Source organism: Coregonus clupeaformis, chromosome 10, assembly GCF_020615455.1.
Source record: "Coregonus clupeaformis isolate EN_2021a chromosome 10, ASM2061545v1, whole genome shotgun sequence".
NCBI classification, from domain to species: Eukaryota; Metazoa; Chordata; class Actinopteri; order Salmoniformes; family Salmonidae; genus Coregonus; species Coregonus clupeaformis.
This window is the reverse complement of record NC_059201.1, coordinates 44,687,445-44,712,018: the sequence shown is the minus strand read 5'-3', so window position 1 is coordinate 44,712,018 and position 24,574 is coordinate 44,687,445. Positions and strand designations below refer to the sequence as shown.

General features: G+C 41.1%; 1 protein-coding gene across 1 annotated transcript in view; it reads right to left on the bottom strand.

Moving 5' to 3' along the window:
- Positions 1-24,574, bottom strand: part of camk1a (calcium/calmodulin-dependent protein kinase Ia) — a 73,941-nt gene that overhangs the window by 42,450 nt on the left and 6,917 nt on the right. Inside the window, exon 2 of the mRNA XM_041887849.2 lies at positions 22,560-22,689. Coding sequence (XP_041743783.1) covers positions 22,560-22,651 — 92 coding nt within the window. The 5' untranslated portion in view covers positions 22,652-22,689. The remainder of the gene's footprint in view (positions 1-22,559; positions 22,690-24,574) is intronic.

Genomic DNA, 24,574 nt, shown 5'->3' with positions numbered 1-24,574 from the left:
GATTCCATATGTGTTATTTCATAGGTTTGATGTCTTCACTATTATTCTACAGTGTATAAAATAGTGAAAATAAAGAAAAACCCTTGAATGAGTAGGTGTGTCCAAACTCTTGACTGGTAATGTAAATATAACATATTGTTAAATTAATATAGTAAAAATTCATTGTTTATACACCCTTTATATTGAGAGGTGGCTGTCCCAAACCCTGACTCTGAAACTTCATGTTCGAAAATAAAGCAATTAAAGATTTCTAACACTATTATATCAATAGAATAACTTGAGTTATATTATTACATTGAAAGATACTGATCTAATTAGTATGTTTATTTTTAATCATCTTTCTCCGAATAATGCTGTCCCCACTTTTGATGTCACTACCAAAACACATGCAGCGTTCACCTGCTAGTTGGAACTAGGAAACTCTGAAATTTCCAGTCAACTCACTGGGTCTGGATCTTGGAACCAATGTCCTGGTATAAATCTTGGTCTTGGCCCCTCAATATTACCTTAGTCTTTGGTTTACAAACCATAGGCAACCCAATTTGAAGAAGACAATGCTCTCTGATCATTGGCTGATCACTCCCAACTGATAGGAATCCCCACCCAGTTGACTACTTTTAAAATGGTGGAAGACCTTAATGGCAATGTCTATACAAAAATGAGTTATATCCATATAGAGTCCTCAATTTATCTCTGACTTACACTTGACACCAAAACGCCTGTTATTTTGCCAAAATAAAGATGGGTAAAGTGATCATTTAAACATCTATCAACATAATTACTGTAACTGGATGCATAAGTAATTAAATCAATCAACAAGTTTCAGGTTCATACAATCAACACTGAACATTTTACATAGAACAATAGAGATTATATTTTTCTAAATGTAAAAACAAAAAGGTTTTGAAAATTAGGTTAAAAATAATGTTTTTACTATTTTGTTAATTTGGTATGCAAATAGCATTTCTAAAACTAATCTGTAATAGAAAGTTAATCAAAATGATCACTACTGTGCATGGTTCTCCCTTTATTGCAACTTCCTCACTCTGTTTTGGTAGTGAAAATTTGCTGCAAACTCATTATGAATATGCAAATTGAATCAGGTTTTTGTTACTCTGTGTATTAACAACATTGAAATGTCATATCTACATAAACCAAATCACTTATAATTTTAAATGAACTTGCTTCTCACGGAGGAAACTAAATATACTAAACATGTATTCAACAGAGTTGTGAACTCGAGTCACATGACTTGGACTCGAGTCTGACTCCAGTCAAAAATGTTAAGACTTGAGACTCGACAGAAAATAAAATAACTTGAGACTTGAGGACTCAAGACTCGATTTTGACTTGAGACTGATGCCTTGAAATTATCTGGCCAGATTTTGTAACGTTCTGTCACTCATTTTGTGCCGCCAGAGACAGTAGCTGCAGCATCGCCTTTGCGGTGAGCTAGGGAACAGATTGCTGATTTGCTACAGCTATAGATAGGATCGGGTGCAGCGCAAACATGAAATTGTAGGGAGAGGGGATTGCCATAATAAATATGGTGCTCAAGAATATGAACTGTTTACTTTGCAAGCTCACCAGCAATGGGGCATCAAGCAACAATTACTAGCATGCATCAGCTAATGGGGATCCTAATAAATACCACATGCCTATTGGTCTTTTGGTATGTCAAAATTGCTTGAAATTAATAATTTACTCATGAAGCTTGCATTTCAAATTTGTTGTTAAAACGAATTATTACTCTGGTGAAAACGCACCACTTGTGCTCTCCAAACTCTGGCCAGTATTGAGCGCTTTGTTCCCTTGTTGAAATGTTTGCTGTTGGTTTTACACATTTAAATGCATGTGGTAAATCTATATTCCATTTTATCCTACAATAATTGCTAGCGTTACATCATTCCATCCCCATACCATTTATTGCAACACTTAAGACATTTCTGTTTCATAACAGACTTTATTTTAAAGGCCTCAAATCTGTATTTTTGTTTTGTAATTGATTGCTTCTAGAAAGAAAGAGAGAAGGAACAACACATAATCAAGATGAGCTAGCTACTAGTTTAAAGCAATGAAAGATCTAATTGTTACAAATAATGAATGTGTAGGCTACATGTATGAGAATAATACATGCAAAAGTGACATTTTGCTTTGACATCAAGTCAGCTCATATTGTTGCTACCTTAGCTGTTGTGCTTGCTAATGTGGTAATGAACAGTGACACTAGCATATTGACATGCATATTATTTGTATTAGCTAAGACAGCAATGTATTCACTGAAAAATATAAGTGTTTAGGCAAATTATTAATTAGCTAACTAGCTATCAATTGTGCAAAATATGATAACTAACGCTAGCCAGCTAGCTAGCCAGTCAGTGATGCTGACAAGCCAGCTAGCTAGCCAGCCAGTCAGTGATGCTCACAGATTGAAACTGATATACAGTTGAAGTCTGAAGTTTACATACACCTTAGCCAAATAAATTTAAATAAGTTTTTCACAATTCCTGACATTTAATCCTAGTAAAAATTCCCTGTCTTAGGTCAGTTAGGATCACCACTTTATTTTAAGAATTTTGGCCCATTCCTCCTGATAGAGCTAGTGTAACTGACTCAGGTTTTTAGGCCTCCTTGCTCGCACACGCTTTTTCAGTTCTGCCCACACATTTTCTATAGGATTGAGGTCAGGGCTTTGTGATGGCCACTCCAATACCTGACTTTGTTGTCCTTAAGCCATTTTGCCACAACTTTGGAAGTATGCTTGGGGTCATTGTCCATTTGGAAGACCCAAGCTTTAACTTCCTGACTGATGTCTTGAGATGTTGCTTCAATCTATCCACATAATTTTCCTTCCTCATAATGCCATCTATAAATAGCAATGGTGACAGCAACACCATCTCAGATATGTGGGTTGAGAGATTAATTTCCCCTAATAGAAAATGGATTAAATATGCCATAGATAAATTGGCAGGCCAGTGATGGTTCAGCTAGTGTAATGTGCCTCTAGTGCAGTGATCTGAGTGCACACAAGAATGAGTGGTGAGTGAGAATGAGGCAGAGAGGAGAGGAGGCTTTAACCTAGGTTGACATGCAGGGGGAGAGAGAGGAGGGAGGGACGGAGCGTGACAGACGACGCACGCATGCGAGCACTCATACACACACAGGGTCTGTAGAAACATCGCTAGCCTTTTAGCTCTGAGCTTGTAAGCTTTCAATCATTAGCATGTGAATAAATCTCAGCCATGAGAGAACTATTGCATCCATCACCCAACCGAGCCCAAATATTTGGTGCGCAAACATATGGATTGAATACAGTACACACTGTTCATACACGCACAGCACAGTAACACACTGGCTTGTAGTCAACATTTGCCATTAGCTATTGATGTAAACCTCAGAGGCTGAAACCACAGTCCCTGTGGGCTCTCCTATTACCAAAACATTGTAGTGTCCAGAGCAGGATTATTGTCCTGCTGTGAGAATCAGGTTCAAATAAAGAAAATCTAATAGTTAAAGGAAAAATCCACCCAAAACCACTAATTCCTATAATTTACAGTATTGAGTCTATTGACGCACCTGTGTGTCAATCTAATTAACATAATACACAAATCCCCATCCAAATCTTTCTGTTTAAACTAGAGATATCCGTTTTTTTGTATGGGCTGAGTCTCAATCCACCACATCTGCCTATGTCGGCCTTCTGCATCTGTGAAGGAAAGTGGCAGGGCTACAGCGGTGTTTGTCAGATGAGGAGACACCCCGAAAATCGATCTGCTCACAAAAACGTCTGTAGCGTCCGTATGGTTTGGCCTGCAAACTAATATGACTATTCCATGCAAAGATGAGACTCTCACAAACACGATGGTGTTCTCCGTTGTGCACTACGACCACCACAAGACCCCCACAAGTCTGAAGTTAACCCGGTTCCAAAAATGAATGCAACTATGGAAGTAGTTTTGTGCCCCCCCAAAAAAGGGGCTAAATACAGTGCCTTCAGAAAGTAGTCATACCCCTTGACTTATTCCACATTTTGTTATGTTACAGCCTGAATTTAAACTTGATTACATTTAGATTTTGTGTCACTGGCCTACACACAATACCCAATAATGTCAAAGTGGAATTATGTTTTTAGATTTATTTTTCTCAAATTAACACATTAAAAGCTGAAATGCCTTGAGTCAATAAGTATTCATCCTCTTTGTTATGGTAAGCCTAAATAAGTTCAGGAGTAAACATTTGCTTAACAAGTCACATAATAAGTTGCATGGACTCTGTGTGCAATAATAGTGTTTAACATTATTTTTTTATGACTACCTCATCTTTGTATCCCACACATTCAATTATCTGTAAGGTCCCTCAGTCGACCAGTACATTTCAAACACAGATTCAACCACAAAGACCAGGGAGGTTTTCCAATGCCTCGCAAAGAAGGGTACCTATTGGTAGGTGGGTAAAAAAAAACAGACATTGAATATCCCTTTGAGCATGGTGAAATTATTAATTACACTTTGGATGGTGTACCAATACACCCAGTCATTACAAAGATACAGGTGTCCTTCCTAACTCAGTTGCCGGAGAGGAAGGAAACCGCTCAGGAATTTCACCATGAGGCCAGTGGTAACTTTAGCACAGTTACAGAGTTAAATGGCTGTGATAGGAGAAAACTGAGGATGGATCAACAACATTGTAGTTACTCCACAATACTAACTTACAGTGCCTTCGGAAAGTGTTCAGACCCCTTGACTTTTTCCACATTTTGTTACGTTACAGCCTTATTCTAAAATGGATAAAAGATATATAAAAAATCCTCAGCAATCTACACACAATACCCCATAATGCCAAAGCAAAAACAGTTTTTTTTGACATTTTTGCAAATGTATAAAAAAAAAAAACTGAAATACCTTATTTACATAAGTATTCAGACCCTTTGCTATGAGACTCGAAATTGAGCTCAGGTGCATCCTGTTTCCATGGGTCATCCTTGAGGTGTTTCTATAACTTGATTGGAGTCCACCTGTGGTAAATTCAATTGATTGGACATGATTTGTAAAGGCACACACCTGTCTATATAAGGTCCCACAGTTGACAGTGCATGTCAGAGCAAAAACAAAGCCATGAGGTTGAAGGAATTGTCCGTAGAGCTCCGAGACAGGATTGTGTCGAGCCAGAGATCTGGGGAAGGGTAGCAAAACATTTCTGCAGGATTGAAGGTCCCCAAGAACACAGTGGCCTCCATCATTCTTAAATGCAAGAAGTTTGGAACCACCAAGACTATTCCTAGAGCTGGCCTCCCCGCCAAACTGAGCAATCGGGGGAGAAGGGCCTTGGTCAGGGAGGTGACCAAGAACCCGATGGTCACTGACAGAGCCCTAGAGTTCCTTTGTGGAGATGGGAGAACCTTCCAGAAGGTTGGTTTGCAGAGCCTTCCCCAAACCATTTCCCCCTAGGTACGGTACTGCATTGTATAGCCTACAAACACTGCTTCCAGATCCCCCTTACCGGTGATTATATATTTAAAAAATTTATTCAAATCAGGATTATTTTCCTCCTGCGACGAAATGGGTCATATTAAGATCCGACATATGTAGTTAGCTGTAAAGTTGCCTATACAAACAGCACCATCAATTTAGGAGTCTACAATCTCACCATTTTCAACCTGCAGATCGATGTGCCTCGCAGAGTCTGACATTCGCAACGTCCATGCAACGGCACCATGCAATGCACCCTGGGCTGAAGAGGCAGACAAATAGGAGAAATGTGGTGGAGCCTCTGTTAAATAAACAATTTCTCGAGGTAGGAATATCCCAAAAATATGATTAATGGCTCATTCGAGAGAAGACAACCTCCCGCGTTATGACATCGGCCATGTATGATAAATGTTTTTGCGATCTAAAAGTCGTATTCCTATTAACTTCCAGTGAAGTGAGCGCGGCTTTATCACAATGGTACATCATTCCCGGCCGAGTTTCTGCCTGCTTGAATGGCAATAGCTCAGATACACTTGAAAACATGAAATTACCCCGGGAATTGATAGAACATCGCTCAGACATGCACAAAAACAATATAACATTGAAAGTGGGTGATTCTTTCCTTTAAGGGAGAAAAGACTGGATTCCCAACAGTTTCCCGTGTATTTCAAGAATGGTCCACCACCCAAAGGACATCCAGCCAACTTGACTGTGGTAAGCATTGGATTCAACATGGGCCAGCATCCCTGTGGAACGCTTTCAACAGCTTGTAGAGTCCATGCCCCGACAAATTGAGGCTGTTCTGAGGACTAAAGCGGGTGCAACTCAATATTAGGAATGTGTTTGTAATGTTTTGTACGCTCAGTGTATATGACACATAATGGCAATTTTTCTACTGAGGGCCTGAGCTATAAATCAGGACTACAGCCTGAGAGGGACAGAGGGAGGGTTTAGAGGGAGGGATAAAGGGAGGGCCCTGGGCGACTCATCACATCAGCCCTTGGTCCCTCCCTCCCTACCTCAGCCGTTTACAGTTTTTCTCAATCACGTACAAGCATTTTTTAGAACAATATTGTAGATGATTAAAACAGAGCACATTATTATAATTAAAACAAAACTCTGTGGCCTTTTGCAAAACACTACATGTGTTTTCAAATTGTAGCTGCCTTCTCAAAACAAATACATTCGTCAAAAGAACATGACTGCCTGCAAAAAGATTAACGCAATGATACTTTTCTCTTGAGTCCAAGCAGACAAAACATGAAGTTAGTTTTTCTTTTAAAAATAAAAAAGTAGATCAATAGATTTTCATTTTTAGTCACTAAATGATGATCAAAATTGGAAGTACAACTATGTATAATAGAATAACCAAAAGTTACTTAGAAGCAACCCAACTTCATTCTCTGCATCTCTGCATGTCTGCAATATTGTAAAAAAAATCATAAAAGAAATTAGACAGTCCTCATTGCCTAGATATTTCCCTCTATTGTTCATGGTATGACACTGATGGGGTGATTTAGAATTTTGTACAGTAGTATTTACTGATTGCCGGAAACAGTGAACACAATTGCACACCTTTCCTCTTCTGATGAAAACAATGTGTTAATATTCTGTGAACAAAACACTTAGACATGCTCCAGAACTTTGGTGCCTAGTAAGTATTTTTTTTAAATATGTTAAATTTGTTAAATAATTTGGGACATGTAGCCTATTTGAATCATTATGGAACGCAGACCATAAGTAGCAGTGTAAACCTGGAGCACGGTTCACGACAACTGGACTGTTGTCATCACAGTTCCATGATTAGTGAGAATTGATATGGTAGATTTTACACTTTTCTCACCTTCCAATATTTCATGAATTGAACAATTGAATATGGCAACTTTTCAGGATGAATCAAACCAATGTATTTTGGATTCACTAATGTATTTTGTGCGTAAAGGCTCTCCAAACCAGTTTATTTGTATAATTCATAAATACTTTCCTAACTCTAAATAAGATACAAGGACAGAGTATTTTTAAATCTACCAATTGGTGCTGAAAAGGAGACGAATAAGCATGTATTTACATGGCTATCTTTCATTGATCCCTAATATTCTGAACCGTTCTCTCCATATATTCTTGTGAGTCTGTCGAGAAAATTCTAATCAAAGGTACGCCAAATTTAAAGGGATGGCTTTAGATAAATGTACTGAAAACTCTATTGAATGAAAATGCCACAAGAAAATCTGTTGGCCTGCAAGTAGGAGTGTTTTGAGAGGTTGAATTAAATTTATTCAGCACGAGAAAGGGAACCACACCTGCAAATTCCATTACACACCTGCATAAGGTAAGTCTGAATACCAACTACTGAGAAGTCTGAATGTGGTCCATAGAGAATATTTTCCTACACCAGAACAATATTTACTTTCTGTATAGGCTATATGTGGGTGTGTTAGTTGGCGTGTTCGTGTGTGTGTTTATGTGTGTGCATTAACGTTGTTGGAAACGTTGAAATGAAATATACTTATTCATGTTACCATACCAGAACTTAGTGATTACTTTACATGTACAGTGAGGGAAAAAAGTATTTGATCCCCTGCTGATTTTGTACGTTTGCCCACTGAAAAAGAAATGATCAGTCTATAATTTTAATGGTAGGTTTATTTGAACAGTGAGAGACAGAATAACAACAAAAAAATCCAGAAAAACACATGTCAAAAATGTTATAAATTGATTTGCATTTTAATGAGGGAAATAAGTATTTGACCCCCTCTCAATCAGAAAGATTTCTGGCTCCCAGGTGTCTTTTATACAGGTAACGAGCTGAGATTAGGAGCACACTCTTAAAGGGAGTGCTCCTAATCTCAGCTTGTTACCTGTATAAAAGACACCTGTCCACAGAAGCAATCAATCAATCAGATTCCAAACCCTCCACCATGGCTAAGACCAAAGAGTTCTCCAAGGATGTCAGGGACAAGATTGTAGACCTACACAAGGCTGGAATGGGCTACAAGACCATCGCCAAGCAGCTTGGTGAGAAGGTGACAACAGTTGGTGCGATTATTCGCAAAATAACTGTCAATCTCCCTTGGCCTGGGGCTCCATGAAAGATCTCACCTCGTAGAGTTGCAATGATCATGAGAACAGTGAGGAATCAGCTCAGAACTACACGGGAGGATCTTGTCAATGATCTCAAGGCAGCTGGGACCATAGTCACCAAGAAAACAATTGGTAACACACTATGCCGTGAAGGACTGAAATCCTGCAGTGCCCACAATGTCCCCCTGCTCAAGAAAGCACATATACAGGGCCATCTAAAGTTTGCCAATGAACATCTGAATGATTCAGAGGAGAACTGGGTGAAAGTGTTGTGGTCAGATGAGACCAAAATCGAGCTCTTTGGCATCAACTCAACTCGCCGTGTTTGGAGGAGGAGGAATGCTGCCTATGACCCCAAGAGCACCATCCCCACCGTCAAACATGGAGGTGGAAACATTATGCTTTGGGGGTGTTTTTCTGGAAGGGGACAGGACAACTTCACCGCATCAAAGGGACCGTCAAATCTTGGGTGAGAACCTCCTTCCCTCAGCCAGGGCATTGAAAATGGGTTGTGGATGGGTATTCCAGCATGACAATCACCCAAAACACACGGCCAAGGCAACAAAGGAGTGGCTCAAGAAGAAGCACATTAAGGTCCTGGAGTGGCCTAGCCAGTCTCCAGACCTTAATCCCATAGAAAATCTATGGAGGGAGCTGAAGGTTCGAGTTGCCAAACGTCTGCCTCGAAACCTTAATGACTTGGAGAAGATCTGCAAAGAGGAGTGGAACAAAATCCCTCCTGAGATGTGTGCAAACCTGGTGGCCAACTACAAGAAACGTCTGACCTCTATGAAAGCCAACAAGGGTTTTGCCACCAAGTACTAAGTAATGTTTTGCAGAGGGGTCAAATACTTATTTCCCTCATTAAAATGTAAATCAATTTATAACATTTTTGACATGCGCTTCTCACTGTTCAAATAAACCTACCATTAAAATTATAGACTGATCATGTCTTTGTCAGTGGGCAAACGTACAAAATCAGCAGGGGATCAAATACTTTTTTCCCTCACTGTATAAGAAATGTATATGTTGGGGGTCAAGGAAGGGTAAAGAGGAACTTGATGTGTGGAAAGTTACTGAGTGATGGAAAGTGACTGAGTGAGAAAAGGGGAAGCACAGAAAGTTCATATTATTTTCAAATATGTTATTGTTGAATATGAATGTTGCTAAGGAGGGAGGCAAAGGGCAACATTCTAGTTTCAGTTCTTGATAAGGCAGGCCAGTTGCTGCGGAACCAGGACCATGGGGGATGTGGAACTCAACTCGAGACCAGGTCAACAGTTGAAGAGAGAAGATACTGCTGGAAGGGGGGCCAAAGGGGCCCACATCGAAGAACATCTTACACATACATACTCAACACAAGCATTTCGCTACACCCACAATAACATCTGCTAAATATGTGTATGTGACCACTACAATTTGATTTGATTTGACAATACCAGTAAGAGAAACCTACTGTGTTTCTCCCGAACACCAAAGAAGGATTGGTTATCTTAGACATGCAAGGAGGTGACTCCTCCTAGTTGGAAGGTATAAAGATTTGTTTATGAGGCTTGTATGTTGTATTTGCAGCTGTATGACCCAGTGGGGTGAATAAACTTGGTTTTAGCTTTTTCTAGTCGTCTGTGAGTTTTTACTCTGTTTGTTCAGAACCTAACAGCGTTCACGTGTGGGCATATTGTCACTGCTCTCCTAACAGTTTCAACCGAACTCCTCAAATCCATTCCTCTCGCCTCGAGTGTTATGAACATGATAATGCAACAACACAAACATTTACCACCCACTAGTACCAGACCAGCGCCTAACAATGCTAATGTATTTCCTATAGCTACTGTTCCAATAACAATCATACTGTGTCACTGCTCCTCTGGACCTGAATCCTCTCATGTTAACTCATCAGTTAGCAGTGGGTGTTTTCCAACAGTGATGATTAGTTCATCATGCGTATGAGAATGATTGTCCCAACCATACGTCATTATCCCCTATGACTTACTATGCTGCTGTGAAATTGACAATCTTCTACTGTCATTTCTTCATTAGATTATAAAAAGACGGACTGATAGACTAGCAAAAGTGGGATGATTTCATTTGATATCCACAATGCTTTTCAACTAGTCTCTTACAGCTACCATGTGTCACGCCCTGGCTCTGGGGACTTTTATATGTTGAGCCAGGGTATTAGTTTCTATGTGTTAGTTTCTGGGTGTTAGGTTCTATGTTTCGTTTTCTATGTTCTTGTTCTAGTTTATGTTTTTCTATGTTGGCCGGGGTGGTTCCCAATTAGAGACAGCTGTGGCTCGTTGTCTCTGATTGGGAACCATACTTAGGCAGCCTGTTGTGCACTTGTCTTTTGTGGGATCTTGTTCCGTGTAGGTTTGTGTTTATGACCGAGGACTTCACGTTTCGTTTTGTTGTTTTGTTATTGTTAATAGTACTCAATAAAAGATGTACGCATTTTACGCTGCGCCTTGGTCCACTCATTACGACGATCGTGACAGAAGATCCCACCAAAACAGGACCAAGCAGCGTTTCCAGGAGCAAACGCCAGAGGTAATGTTGGTAGATGTCCTCCTCGGTTGGAGGAGGATAACGGAGGAGGAGGCCGTCCGTTACCGGAGGGCGATGAAGGGGGAGACCCAGGCAGGAGAGGAGAAGCGGCGCCAACCGGGCCGTCGTCGGACAGGCGAGAGGCAACTCCAATAATTGTTTTGGGGGGGGCACACGGCATGGACGACGGGGCTGCTGGAGGCAGCTACAGGGCGAGATTGTGGACTAGGAGAGAAGGCCACCAGGTTACGGGGGCCATTGGTCATTAGAGGGAAGGAGAGTGTAGAGGCACGGCGAGAGGTACTGGGGTGTGTTTCCAGTCCGGTCCGGCCCGTTCCTGATCCCTGCACAAGGACAGTGGTGTGTGTTCCCAGTACGGTCCGGCCTGTTCCTGTCCCTCGCAGCAAGCCTGTGATGCGCGTCGCCAGCCCGGCCCGGTCTGTTCCTGCCCCTCGCACCAAGCCTGTGGTGCGCGTCGCCACCGGCCCGGCCTGTTCCTGCCCCTCGCACCAAGCCTGGGGTGCGCGTCGCCAGCCCGGCCCGGCCTGTTTCTGCCCCTCGCACCAAGCCTGGGGTGCGCGTCGCCAGCCCGGCCCGGCCTGTTCCTGCCCCTCGCACCAAGCCTGGGGTGCGCGTCGCCAGCCCGGCCCGGCCTGTTCCTGCCCCTCGCACCAAGCCTGTGGTGCGCGTCGCCAGCCCGCCCCGGCCTGTTCCTGTCCCTCGCACCAAGCCTGTGGTGCGCGTCGCCAGCCCGGTCAGCTGCTCCACACCGGAGCCTAAGCAATCCGCTCCACCGATGTCCAGTCCAGCTCCAGCCAGCGGGGCCAGACCAGACCAGGGGCGCTACGGGGGGTTAGTTAGAGGGTGGTGGTCACGCACGGAGCCGGATCCGCCTCCGAGGCGGAATGCCCACCCGGCCCCTCCCCTGTTGGGTTTAGTTGGCGCGGTCCCAGTCCGCGCCTTTGGGGGGGGTACTGTCACGCCCTGGCTCTGGGGACTTTTATATGTTGAGCCAGGGTGTTAGTTTCTATGTGTTAGTTTCTGGGTGTTAGGTTCTATGTTTCGTTTTCTATGTTCTTGTTCTAGTTTATGTGTTTCTATGTTGGCCGGGGTGGTTCCCAATTAGAGACAGCTGTGGCTCGTTGTCTCTGATTGGGAACCATACTTAGGCAGCCTGTTGTGCACTTGTCTTATGTGGAATCTTGTTCCGTGTAGGTTTGTGTTTATGACCGAGGACTTCACGTTTCGTTTTGTTGTTTTGTTATTGTTAATAGTACTCAATAAAAGATGTACGCATTTCACGCTGCGCCTTGGTCCACTCATTACGACGATCGTGACACCATGAATCTAGCAAGCGAGACTACTTTGCAACAAATGCTTTTCATGATGGACACAATGTTATTATGGTTCTGAAAAAAGCATCTCATAACGGACTCATTTTAGACAAATTAGTAGAAATTACAAATAAGAACAGCAATAAAGCGATGGAGTGTTGTAGAGTGCAGGAGTCAGGAGGATGAAGCCAAACAGAGGAGTAGTCTGACCGCTAGCATCCCATTCATCACCCTCCCCTCTCATTCCCTCCCTCCCTCTGCCCTCCTCTCCTCCCCCTTCGCCTCCTGTCCTTCCCTCCATCCCTCCTCTCTCCCTCCATCCCTCCTCTCTCCCTTCATTCCCCTCCTCCCCTCCCTTCCTTTACAGCCTTCAGGAAGAAGTGACTATGAGCCCCAGCCTCCAGATGATCCCAGTTAGGAGAGCTTGAGTCAACAGGAGAGGGGATCTCACTGTGCCTTACAACACATTCATCTGCCTAACAAAAAAATTAACTTCTGTCTCCATAGTGACTGACTGACTGAGGAAAACTGTCTCTCGCTGTTGTCAAGACTACCAGATGGCTATGACCTCAGAGCAGTGCAAAACAGTTAGACATGCAGGGATCTTTCTTTCCATTAGGCCTTGACTACTGATTGGCTAAAAACAAAACAAACAGGGAAGTATGAGTCTAAAACACGTCAAAAGCTGGCTTGTGTTCTAATGTAGCTTAGGGTGTTATTAGGTACACCACCCGGTTCACGAAAATTGTTAGCTCCTACAGACAGTGAGTCACGTGGCCGTGGCTTGCTATATAAAGCAGGCAGACAGGCATCGAGGCATTCAATTACTGTTCGATTGAACGTTAGAATGGGCAAAACGAGTGACCTAAGCGACTTTGAGCGTGGTCTGATCGTCGGTGCCAGGCGCGCCAGTTCCACTATCTCAGAAACGGCCAGGCTCCTGGGCTTTTCACACACTACAGTGTCTAGGGTTTACCTAGAATGGCAAGACAAACAAAAAACACCCCGTCAGCGACAGTCCTGTGGGCGAAAACAGCTTGTTGATGAGAGGTCAAAGGAGAAGAATCGTTTAAGCTAACAATAATCGTGCAAGCTAACAGCCGGCCACAAATAGACAAATAACGGTGCAGTACAACAGTGGTGTGCAGAACGGCATCTCGGAACACACAAGTCGTTGGTCCTTGTCACGGATGGGCTATTGCAGAAGACGTCCACACCGGACTCATATCAGCTAAAAACAAGAAGAAGCGGCTCCAGTAGGCACGCGATCACCAACACTGGACAATTGAGAAGTGGAAAAATATTGCCTGGTCCGATGAATCCCGGTTCCTGTTGAGTCATGCTGATGGCAGAGTCAGGATTTGGCGTAAGCAGCATGGCCACATCCTGCCATTGTCAACGGTACAGGCTGGTAGCAGTGGTGTAATGGTGTGGGGAATGTTTTCCTAGCACACGTTAGGTCCCTTGATACCAATTGAGCAACATTTCCATGCGAAGCGAACCGAACTGAGACCATATCAAAAGACGGTCTGTGTTCGGTTCGCTTGAATTCCGCAGACCTGTTCCCTTTTTTAGGGCAATGTGAAAACAAAGATGTCCAGGTTCGCTTGTCATTATTCCCACACCACACACTAGACTACTGCAACACCATTTCCCCTGCCATAACCCCTCACATTGGTGACCACAAAAGAGAGATGATGATGTGCAGGTTCGTGGAAAAAATATGTGCTGTTTTGGATATTGATTAGCAATTGTCAAGGATGCACAGGAATTCCAAAATATTTGTGGAGTTTTGTACTGACACAATGTTCAGATTATTTGTTTGCAATATGTGATCTATAGGCTAAGAAAGCTTCATAAGATGTTTATGCTATTGTGGGGTTTAAATAGTGAGAAGAAAACAACATATTTGGTGAGAATCACAACATTGGGTACAAACTCCTTGCTACCCAGGATCCTTGGCATGTCCCAACTGGCGTTACCCCATTCAAGTTGACATTTAAAATGGCTAAGGTTAGGTAAGGGTTAAGGTTATGGTAAGGGTTAAGGTTAGGATTTAGGGTAGGGATGTCCCAAGGATCCCGGATAGCACTTATCACAAAATCAATGGTAGCTCTTGAAAGGGCATTGTACAATTTTACCAATAATGTTTACATGTTAATATTATCTTCTGATCATAATTATTACTGGTATGTCTCATCTTTTAAGTAATCGCAATCTATTAGTTTCAGAACTGTAAGTAGGTATATTTAGCTGTCCGATAACACTATCTGATGGAATGGCTTGTCCTGCACTTCGTAAAAACCCAGAGTGTATTTAGTGAATGTTGGAAAAAGATCTTGGTTCCTTTCTAAACATAGCAATGTGAATGCATAGAGGACTCAGACCACAAAATAGGTGAAGTGAACTGGCAAAAGAGTCCTCATTCAAAGGCAAGGGCAGTGTAAATACAAAGAGAACTGGAAGCTAATAGTTTGCATTTAGTTACAAAATAAGACATACTAATTATAATCAAAATATAATATTTACATGTAATAATTACTGGTAACAAGATAAATGGCAGAAGAAGAATTGCAGATTAAATCTCCCATCCAGGGTTTTAACCAAGCCCTGCTTAGCTTTAATATTTTTCACAGACTACTACCAATGTGCAATCGTGAGAATGATTATTGAGAGATCTCTTAATAACTAAATATATTCACTGTTGCTATCAAAGTCATTCAAACTGGTCAGTTTAACAGAGCAAATTAAATATGACCATACTTTATCACTTATATATCAACAAGGATACTATTTAGGCCTATATAGCATTTGCAAAGTCATCAACAGCTTTTGTTTCAATTCAACCCAGGGTTCAATTAAAAATAGACAATACATGCCTAGGGTTTCAAGCTTTGGTTGATTTCAAATTGAATCTTTAAGTTAATCATTAATATAATAATAATAATATGCCATTTAGCAGAATCCAAAATTTTATATGTTGGATTCAACTCTTCATCTCAACCAAAAATCAAAGGTATAGAATAGGTCTAAATAAAATCAAACGTTATTTAAAGTACATTTAAAGTTTGATTAGATTAGATTGTCTTATTCTTTAACATTGATTTTTGGTTGAGATGGAGACGTGAATCCAACATATCAATTATAAATTTGTAGACAAACTGGATATTGAATTGTGTTTGGTCACCGCAACCAAATATTAACACTTGAAGGAGATATATCTTCTGCTTCGATAGTTCCATCTGTGCCACAGACTTAGTCTGGCTTTAATTCCAGTTTGTCTACAAATGTACAATTGATATGTTGGATTCACATCTCCATCTCAACCAAAGATCTAAGGTAAAGAATAGGAATACATCAAATCAAACATTATTTAAAGTTCATTTAAAGTTTGATTAGATTAGATTTAGTCGTATTCTTTAACTTAGATTTTTGGTTGAGCTAGAGACGTGAATCCAACATAAAAATTATTAATGTGTAGACAAACTGGAATTAAAGCCAGACTAAGTCAGTGGCACAAAATATACATCTCCTTCAAAATTTGATTTATGATTGCATTGACAACCAAACACAATATAACTTTTGTAATATAGTAAATAGACTACATTGTAACAGTATTTATTCAACCGTAAAATGAGTAGTACATCATGGCCACATTTTGAGGTTAGCCTACAGTAACTATAAATGTCTTCTTATGTAATCATAGAAAATGTGCATGTTCAAGATAGCATGCAAAGGCTGCAGGTCTGTGGAGATCTTCACAATTGCTATAATAATCTGTGCAGAATATTTTGGATGTGCTGTTAGATGAAGCAGTGATTACACTTTTAAGTTGTTGTATAAATACAAAATATCTGACATTGTATTCCCATTTTAACTTTTATGTTTTTTTTTAAATGGTTGAAAGCGCAGTGATAACACATTTAGATGACAACTAAACCAAAAATCAGACATCGTTTTTTCATTGGAATTTGGTTGTGCTTTTAGATGCTTGAAAGCAGTGATAACACATCGGGAATTCAACAAACTTCTGGCTGTCTTTTTGAGTGGGTGAATAAATGTTTTAGTCATTTAGCAGATGCTCTTATCCAGAGCGACTTACAGTTAGTGAGTGCATACATTTTTCATACTGGCCCCCCGTGGGAAACGAACCCACAACCCTGGCGTTGCAAGTGCCATGCTCAACCAACTGAGCTACAGGGGACTACAGGGGAAATCGCATTGAACAACGTCTCAACCAAATATGACCCACATTTCCACGTTGAAATGACGTGATGTGCCCAGTGGGCAGAGTTTGGTTTTAAGAGAAACAGTAGTTTACAATGTAACATACTATTCTTCCCAATGCTTAGTACTAGACCTGCCTATAAACACACTATGATTCAGTAAGGTGCTCTGGTCTTGTCCTAGTGACATAACAACACTACCACATCTTCCCACAGTCTGCTGAGTGTGTGTTTCAAACAAAGAGCAATTAATTATATTAAACTTACCATCCATTCCATAGAAACTTGTTTTGTCACATTTGTGTGCATATTTGTGTCCCCCTCAAGACCAGTTCAATACATAGATAGAATAAATTTTTTCACAATGTTCAACAAAGGAACTTAGATGATCAGTCATCATCAGATATGATCAGGCATAATTCCATGCCATTTACAGTGCATTCGGAAAGTATTCAGACCCCTTGACTTTTTCCACATTTTGTTACGTTACAGCCTTATTCTAAAATTGAGTAAATTTGTTTTTTTTCCTCACACAACATAATGACACAGCAAAAACTGGTTTTTAGAAATGTTTGCTAATTTATTAAAAATAAACACCTGAAATATGACATTTACATAAGTATTCAGACCCTTTACTCAGTACTTTGTTGAAACACCTTTGGCAGCGATTACAGCCTCGAGTCTTCTTGGGTATGACGCTACAAGCTTGACACACTTGTATTTGGGGAGTTTCTCCCATTCTTCTCTGCAGATCCTCTCAAGCTCTGTCAGGTTGGATGGGGAGCGTTGCTGCACAGCTATATTCAGGTCTCTCCAGATATGTTCGATCGGGTTCATGTCCGGGCTTTGGCTGGGCCACTGAAGGACATTCAGAGACCTGTCCCAAAGCCACTCTTACGTTGTCTTGGCTGTGTGCTTAGGGTCGTTGTCCTGTTGGAAGGTGAACCGTCGCCACAGTCTGAGGTCCTGAATGCTCTGGAGCAGGTTTTCATCAAAGATCTCTCTGTACTTTGCTCCGTTCATCTTTGCCTCGATCCTGACTATTCCCCCAGTCCCTGCTGCTGAAAAACATCCCCACAGCATGATGCTGCCACAACCATGCTTCACCGTAGGGATGGTGCCAGGTATCCTCCAGACGTGACGCTTGGCATTCAGGCCAGAGTTCAATCTTGGTTTCATCAGACCAGAGAATCTTGTTTCTCATGGTCTGAGAGTCTTTAGGTGCCTTTTGGCAAACTCCAAGAGGGCTGTCGTGCCTTTTACTGAGGAGTGGCTTCCGTCTGGCCACTCTACCATAAAGTCCTGATTGGTGGTGTGCTGCAGAGATTGTTGTCCTTCTGTAAGGTTCTCCCATCTCCACAGGGGAACTCTAGAGCTTGGTCAGTGACCATCGGGTTCTTGGTCACCTCCCTGACCAAGGCCTATCTCCCCGATTGCTCAGTTTGGCCGGGCGGCCAGCTCTAGGAAGAGTCTTGGTGGTTCCAAACTTCTTCCATTTAAGAATGATGGAGGCCACTGTGTTCTTGGGGTCATTCAATGCTGTAGACATTTTTTGGTACCCTTCCCCAGATCTGTGCCTCGACACGATCCTGTCTCGGAGCATTACGGACAATTCCTTCGACCTCGTGGCTTGGTTTTTGCTCTGACATGCACTGTCAACTGTTGGACCTTATATAGACAGGTGTGTTTCTTTCCAAATCATGTTCAATTAGTTGTATTTACTACAGGTGGACTCCAGTAAAATTGTAGAAACATCTCAAGGATGATCAATGGAAACAGGATGCAGCTGAGCTCAATTTCAAGTCTCATAGCAAAGGGTCTGAATACTTATGTAAATAAGGTATTTCAGTTTTTGTTTGTTTATACATTTGCAAAAATGTCTAAAAACCTGTTTTCGCTTTGTCATTATGGGGTATTGTGTGTAGATTGCTGAGAAAAAAATCATATTCAATCAATTTTAAAATAAGGCTGTAACGTAACAAAATGTGGGGAAAAATCAAGGGGTCTGAATACTTTCCGAAAGCACTGTACATAGTGACATACTGTATTTCTATAATCAAATAAAAACTTCAAATAAAACAAAACTGAATGATAAATTATCTTTGGAGGTCATTGTTCCATCAACCCCACATTTCCACAATGACAGAACAGGACAAGACAGGACAGGACCGGACAGTTTGTCCTAAAGCCGCCTCCGGGTCCTAACACATGAGGAATGTCAGGATTAAACCATAAGACCTGAATACAACATTTCCAAATAAATCAATTAACTCCATACCCTGAATTCCAGGATAGCTGAAATTCAGTAATCTCTCTGGGAGCGTAAGGAGCTTTCCGTCAACACATACAGTGGGATTATATTTTGCTGTCTGCCAGGTCTCACTAGAAACACTGACAACAGGGAGGGAAGATTGGCTACAAGGTTTTTATAGGAACAAGGCGATGCTACCCTCCTGGTTATTCACTCTTTAAATCCTGCTTATATAAGACTTTTTATAATATCTTAATATTCTGTCAGACTCCACAGTACTGTATTGAGTTGTCTTTCCAATGTTACTGAAAAAAATAGATAATCAACAAGTTTGTAAGGTTTAAATATTTGGATAAAGATTGTTGTTATTTTGCCACTGTTTGGCATTGAAGCAGTGTGGTGATCTGCTTCTCTCACATTGATGTAACATTGGGATACATATGGTGAAATACTGTAACTGTATATGACTGACTTGTCTCTCTACTTACTTTAGCATTCCCCATTTGGCTACACCAGTCTGATATACTGTAAGGGACCACCTCATTATCCATCCAACAGTGGTTGTGTCCCAAATGGCACCCTATTCCCTATATAATGCACTACTTTTGAACAGAACTATGGGCCATTTGGGACAAAGCCACTGTTCTCCTTCTTCATTATAGGATCTCTATGGTTCTCCTCCTCAGAACATCCAAGTAAAAGCATAATGGATCCATGGCAGCTTGATGCCGTGCAACAGAAAAAGGCCAAAGATGTTGAAAAATGTTGGACCCATGATCACATCAAAGTGTGTGTTATTACCTCAATGATATTCACGTCACCCTTGTAAAAAGAAGATTCTAACCTTAAGGATGTTTCCTGGTTTAATAAAGGTTAAATAAAATGTCTTCTTCTCACCCTGTTTTTCGTTGGCTCCTTCTTTCATTTTCCCTCTTTGCTCCTCTCACAAGCTACTGTTACTGTGCCATTTGGCCTGGCTGCTCTATGCTCTGTTCTCACTGAGACACTATAAATAAATACAATGATGGCCAAGAACACTAATCTCTCTGGAACGCTAAACGTGATATACTTCTTCTTGCACATCTCTCTCCCAGCATTGAGACTTATATACAGTGGGGTCCGGAATTGTTGGACCCCTTTATAAAGATGAGCTAAAAACTGCATAAAATAAATCATTCAAATACTAAACTATATTGTATGCTTCACATTTTTTTTAAACTATATTATTTTATATTAATACAATTGCTCAGAGAAAGATATTTTGTTTAACAAAAAAAAATGTATAAAAAAGGTAGGAGTAAGAATATTTGATCCCCTGTTTTCAATACTCCAGCACCCTCCCCTTGCGAGGATTAACGACAATGAGCCGTTTTCTAAAATGTTTTATGAGATTGGAGAATCTTTCCAGATCCTAGATAATTAGGGCCCTATAAAATCTGTGTTGCGGAGAATGCGGACGGAATCCCGGAATCTAGACATTAAATGGAATTCAACAATATAAAAAAAAAAATGAATTTAGTAGGAAAATCAACTTAATGTATTGAATTGATTAGAAAATGCATTAATCTGCCCAAGATTATCATAAAACATGCACAAAAAGCTTCAGTGATTCATATTTTCCTTACACTTTCTGAAGAGGCAACATCACAGGAATCAAATCTAATTTTATTTGTCACATGCGCCGAAAACAACAGGTGTAAGTAGACCTTACCGTGAAATTCTTACTTACAAGCCCTTAACTAACAATGCTGTTAAGTTTACATTTTTTTACATTTTAGTCATTTAGCAGATGCTCTTATCCAGAGCGACTTACAGTTTTAGTGAGTGCATACATTTTTCATATTGGCCCCCCGTGGGAATCGAACCCACAACCCTGGCGTTGCAAGCGCGTTGCTCTACCAACTGAGCTACAGTTGTTAGAGTTAAGAAAATATTTACTTAATAAACTAAAATTTAAAAAAAAGTAACACAATAAAATAACAATAATGAGGCTATATACAGGGGGTACCGGTACCGAGTCAATGTGTGGGAGTACAGGTTAGTCGAGGGTGGCCAATTGATTAATTGTTCAGCAGTCTTATGGCTTAGGGGTACAAGCTGTTAAGGAGCCTTTTGGACCTAGACACGGTGCTCCGGCACCGCTTGGTGTGCAGTAGCAGAGAGACTGGAGTCTTTAATAATTTTTTGGGCCTTCCTCTGACACTCTGTGTGTGCGCGCATTTGTCTACCACTTTGTGTAGCCGTTATCGATGATGCTAATGTAATGACAACCTTCTTCTGGTAGATGGAAAGGCTTTCCCAAAAACCTCAATTAAATGTTAACTACAAAGTAGCCTATGCCTAACTGGCAGAATGATCTAATGATTATTTGCATCAATCCAGTGGCTATTTGTTTTGCAACTCTGCAATCACATGAGTGCTACAGAAACATTGCTAACCAAATAACGGTCTCTTGCTAGTGCGCAGTTGAACTAGGGTAAATACACCCAAAATTCAAAATGTCAGATTTTTCCCAAACCTCAAAAGTGGTCTTCTGGTGTGGTTTAAGCATTGTTGTGGACTTATAACATCCAATTTGGTTGTTTTTCCTATTAAAATAAGTATGATTTTGAGATTGAAAAACAGAAACCTGGAAAAACAAAAACGGAGACAACGGAATCATGCAAATAATTTAACTGATTTTAGAGGGCCCTACTGATATCCTTAGTCTGCGCTTATAGACTTGATGTGTGCTTGGGGTTATTTTCTTGCAGGAAGATTCACTTGCGTTCAAGTTTCAGCCTCCTGGCAGAGGCAACCAGGTTTTTTGGCAAAAATTATGCAGTTGACCTTAACAAGGGCCCCAGGACCAGCGGAAGCAAAATTGCCCCACAACATCAAAGATCCACCACCATATTTTACAGTAGGGATGAGGTATTCTCTGCACCGCTGGTGTGCGTGGCCAAAGACCTCTATTTTCATGTCATATGACCATATGCATATGCATATGCAGAAAATACCTCACCCCTACTGTAAAATATGGTGGTGGATCTTTGATGTTATTGGGCTATTTTGCTTCCACTGGTCCTGGGGCCCAACGGCATCATGAACTTCACCAAGTACCAGGATGTTTTAGCCAAAAAACTGGTTGCCTCAGCTGGGAGGCTGAAACTTCCAGCAAGACAATATCCCAAACACACATCCACAAAGAAATGTGTTAATTGACCACAAAATCAACATTTTGCAATGGCCATCTCAGTCTCTGGACATGAACCCAATTGAAAACCAGTGGTTTGAATTGAAGAGGGCAGTCCATAAGCGCAGACGAAGGGTATCAAGGATCTGGAAAGATTCTGTATGGAGGAATGGTCTAAGATCCCTCCCAATGTGTTCTCCAATCTCATGAAACATTTTAGAAAAATGCTCAGGGTCATTCTCCAATAATTTTGACCACTATTTTGGGGGTATTTTTTGTATTACTTGTTAAACAAAATCTATTTCTCTGAGCACTTATATTAGTATATATTTTTCCATTTTTTTTAGCATACAATATAGCTCAGTATTTGTATCATTTATTTTATACACATTCTTTTTTGCTCATCTTTATCAAGGGATCCAATCATTCCGGACCCCACTGTAGCTATTACTGTAACAGTGGTGTCAGAACACTTACGTTCCCAGAATTTCTTTGAAGTCATAGTTTTCTTTGATGTCTGACGTCTTCTTTTTCCATCCATTCCCGTCCTCTAGATCTCCAAGGGGCATCCTATCCTAAACTGTCAATCCGATCGGCCACGGGAGAACTGTGGAGGGGTAAAGTGGTGGACAGTCAGGCAGAAAGCTTTGCATCACCATTTAGTAAATCCACCTTAAAGGAAAAAAAAGTAAATAATATCTAATGCGATCAACCATATGACTGGGCAGATACTAATCCCAGAGAGCATTTACTGAATGTTAAACGTATCACATGTCGGGTATTTTAATTGTCTGCAATGTATACTTGTTAATGTCTTAATGTAAATTGTTTGTAATGTCTTTTTAGTTCTGTGTTGGACCCCAGGAAGATTAGCCGACGTTATGGCGTCAGCTAATGGGGATCCTAATCAAATTCAAAATTCGAATTCAAAATTAACCAGCAAAACCTGCTCACTGGAAAAGACAAAGACACACACACAAATAAGGAATAGGGTGCCAATCGGGACACAGACATGGTGCTAAACCAGATGTATTGATCAATATGGGAGATTTAAAGCACTTTCCAATGCCGTCTCCTTTAGTATGTTATTCATTCCAACTCACAGAGGACATTTCAGTCGATAAATTACCAGAGGAAAGAGTGATCACCACTCGATGTTGTGTATTTCCCACAAGGCTAAGAGAAGAAGGGAGGAAGAAGGGAGGAAGGGAGAGGAGAGAGAGAGAGAGAGAGAGAGAGAGAGAGAGAGAGAGAGAGAGAGAGAGAGAGAGAGAGAGAGAAAGGTGGTTCTAGATTCTATATACAGTATATTATACTGAACAAAAATATAAATGCAACAAGCAACAATTTCAACTGAGTTACAGTTCATATAAGGAAAATAAATCAATTTTAATTAATTAATTAGACCCTAATCTATGGATTTCACATGACTTGGCAGGGGCGCAGCCATGGGTGGGCCTGGGAGGGCATAGGCCCACCCACTTGGGAGCCAGGCCCAGCAAATCAGAATTTGTTTTTCCCCACAAAAGGGCTTTATTACAGACAGAAATACTCCTCAGTTTCATCAGCTGTCCGGGTGACTGGTCTCAGACAATCCCGCAGGTGAAGAAGCCGGATATGGAGGTCCTGGGCTGGCGTGGTTACACGGGTTGTGAGGCCGGTTGGTCGTACTGCCAAATTCTCTAAAACGACGTTTGAGGCAGCTTATGGTAGAGAAATGAACATTAAATTCTCTGGCAACAGCTCTGGTGGACATTCCTGCAGTCTGCATGCCAAATGCACGCTCCCTCAAAACTTGAGACTGTGGCATTGTGTTGTGTGACAAAACAGCACATTTTAGTGGCCTTTTATTGTCCCCAGCACAAGGTGCACCTGTGTAACGATCATGCTGTTTAATCAGCTTCTTGATATGCCACACCTGCCAGGTGGATGGATTATCTTGGCAAAGGAGAAATGCTCACTAACTGGGATGTAAACAGATTTGTAAACAACATTTTAGAGAAATACACTTTTTGTGCGTATGGAACATTTCTGGGATCTCTTATTTTATCTCATGAAACATGGGACTAACACTTTAAATGTTGCGTTTATATTTTTGTTCAGTATATATATCAGGGATGGGCCCGCGGACAAATTTCATAGATAAATAAAAAGATAGTCAAAATTGTCTGTCCTAGGTTGCAACACTCACTACCAAGTTCCAAACTGCCTCTGGAAGCAACGTCTGCACAATAACTGTTTGTCAGGAGATACATGAAATGGGTATCCATGGGCGAGCAGCCACATACAAGCTTAAGATCACCATGCACATTGCCAAGCGTCGGCTGGAGTGTTGTAAATTCTGTGCTTCCAACTTTGTGGCAACAGTTTGGGGAAGGCCCTTTCCTGTTTCAGCATGACAATGCCCCTGGGCACAAAGCAAGGTCCATACAGAAATGGTTTGTTGAGATAGGTGTGGAAGAATTTGACTGGCCTGCACAGAGCCCTGACCT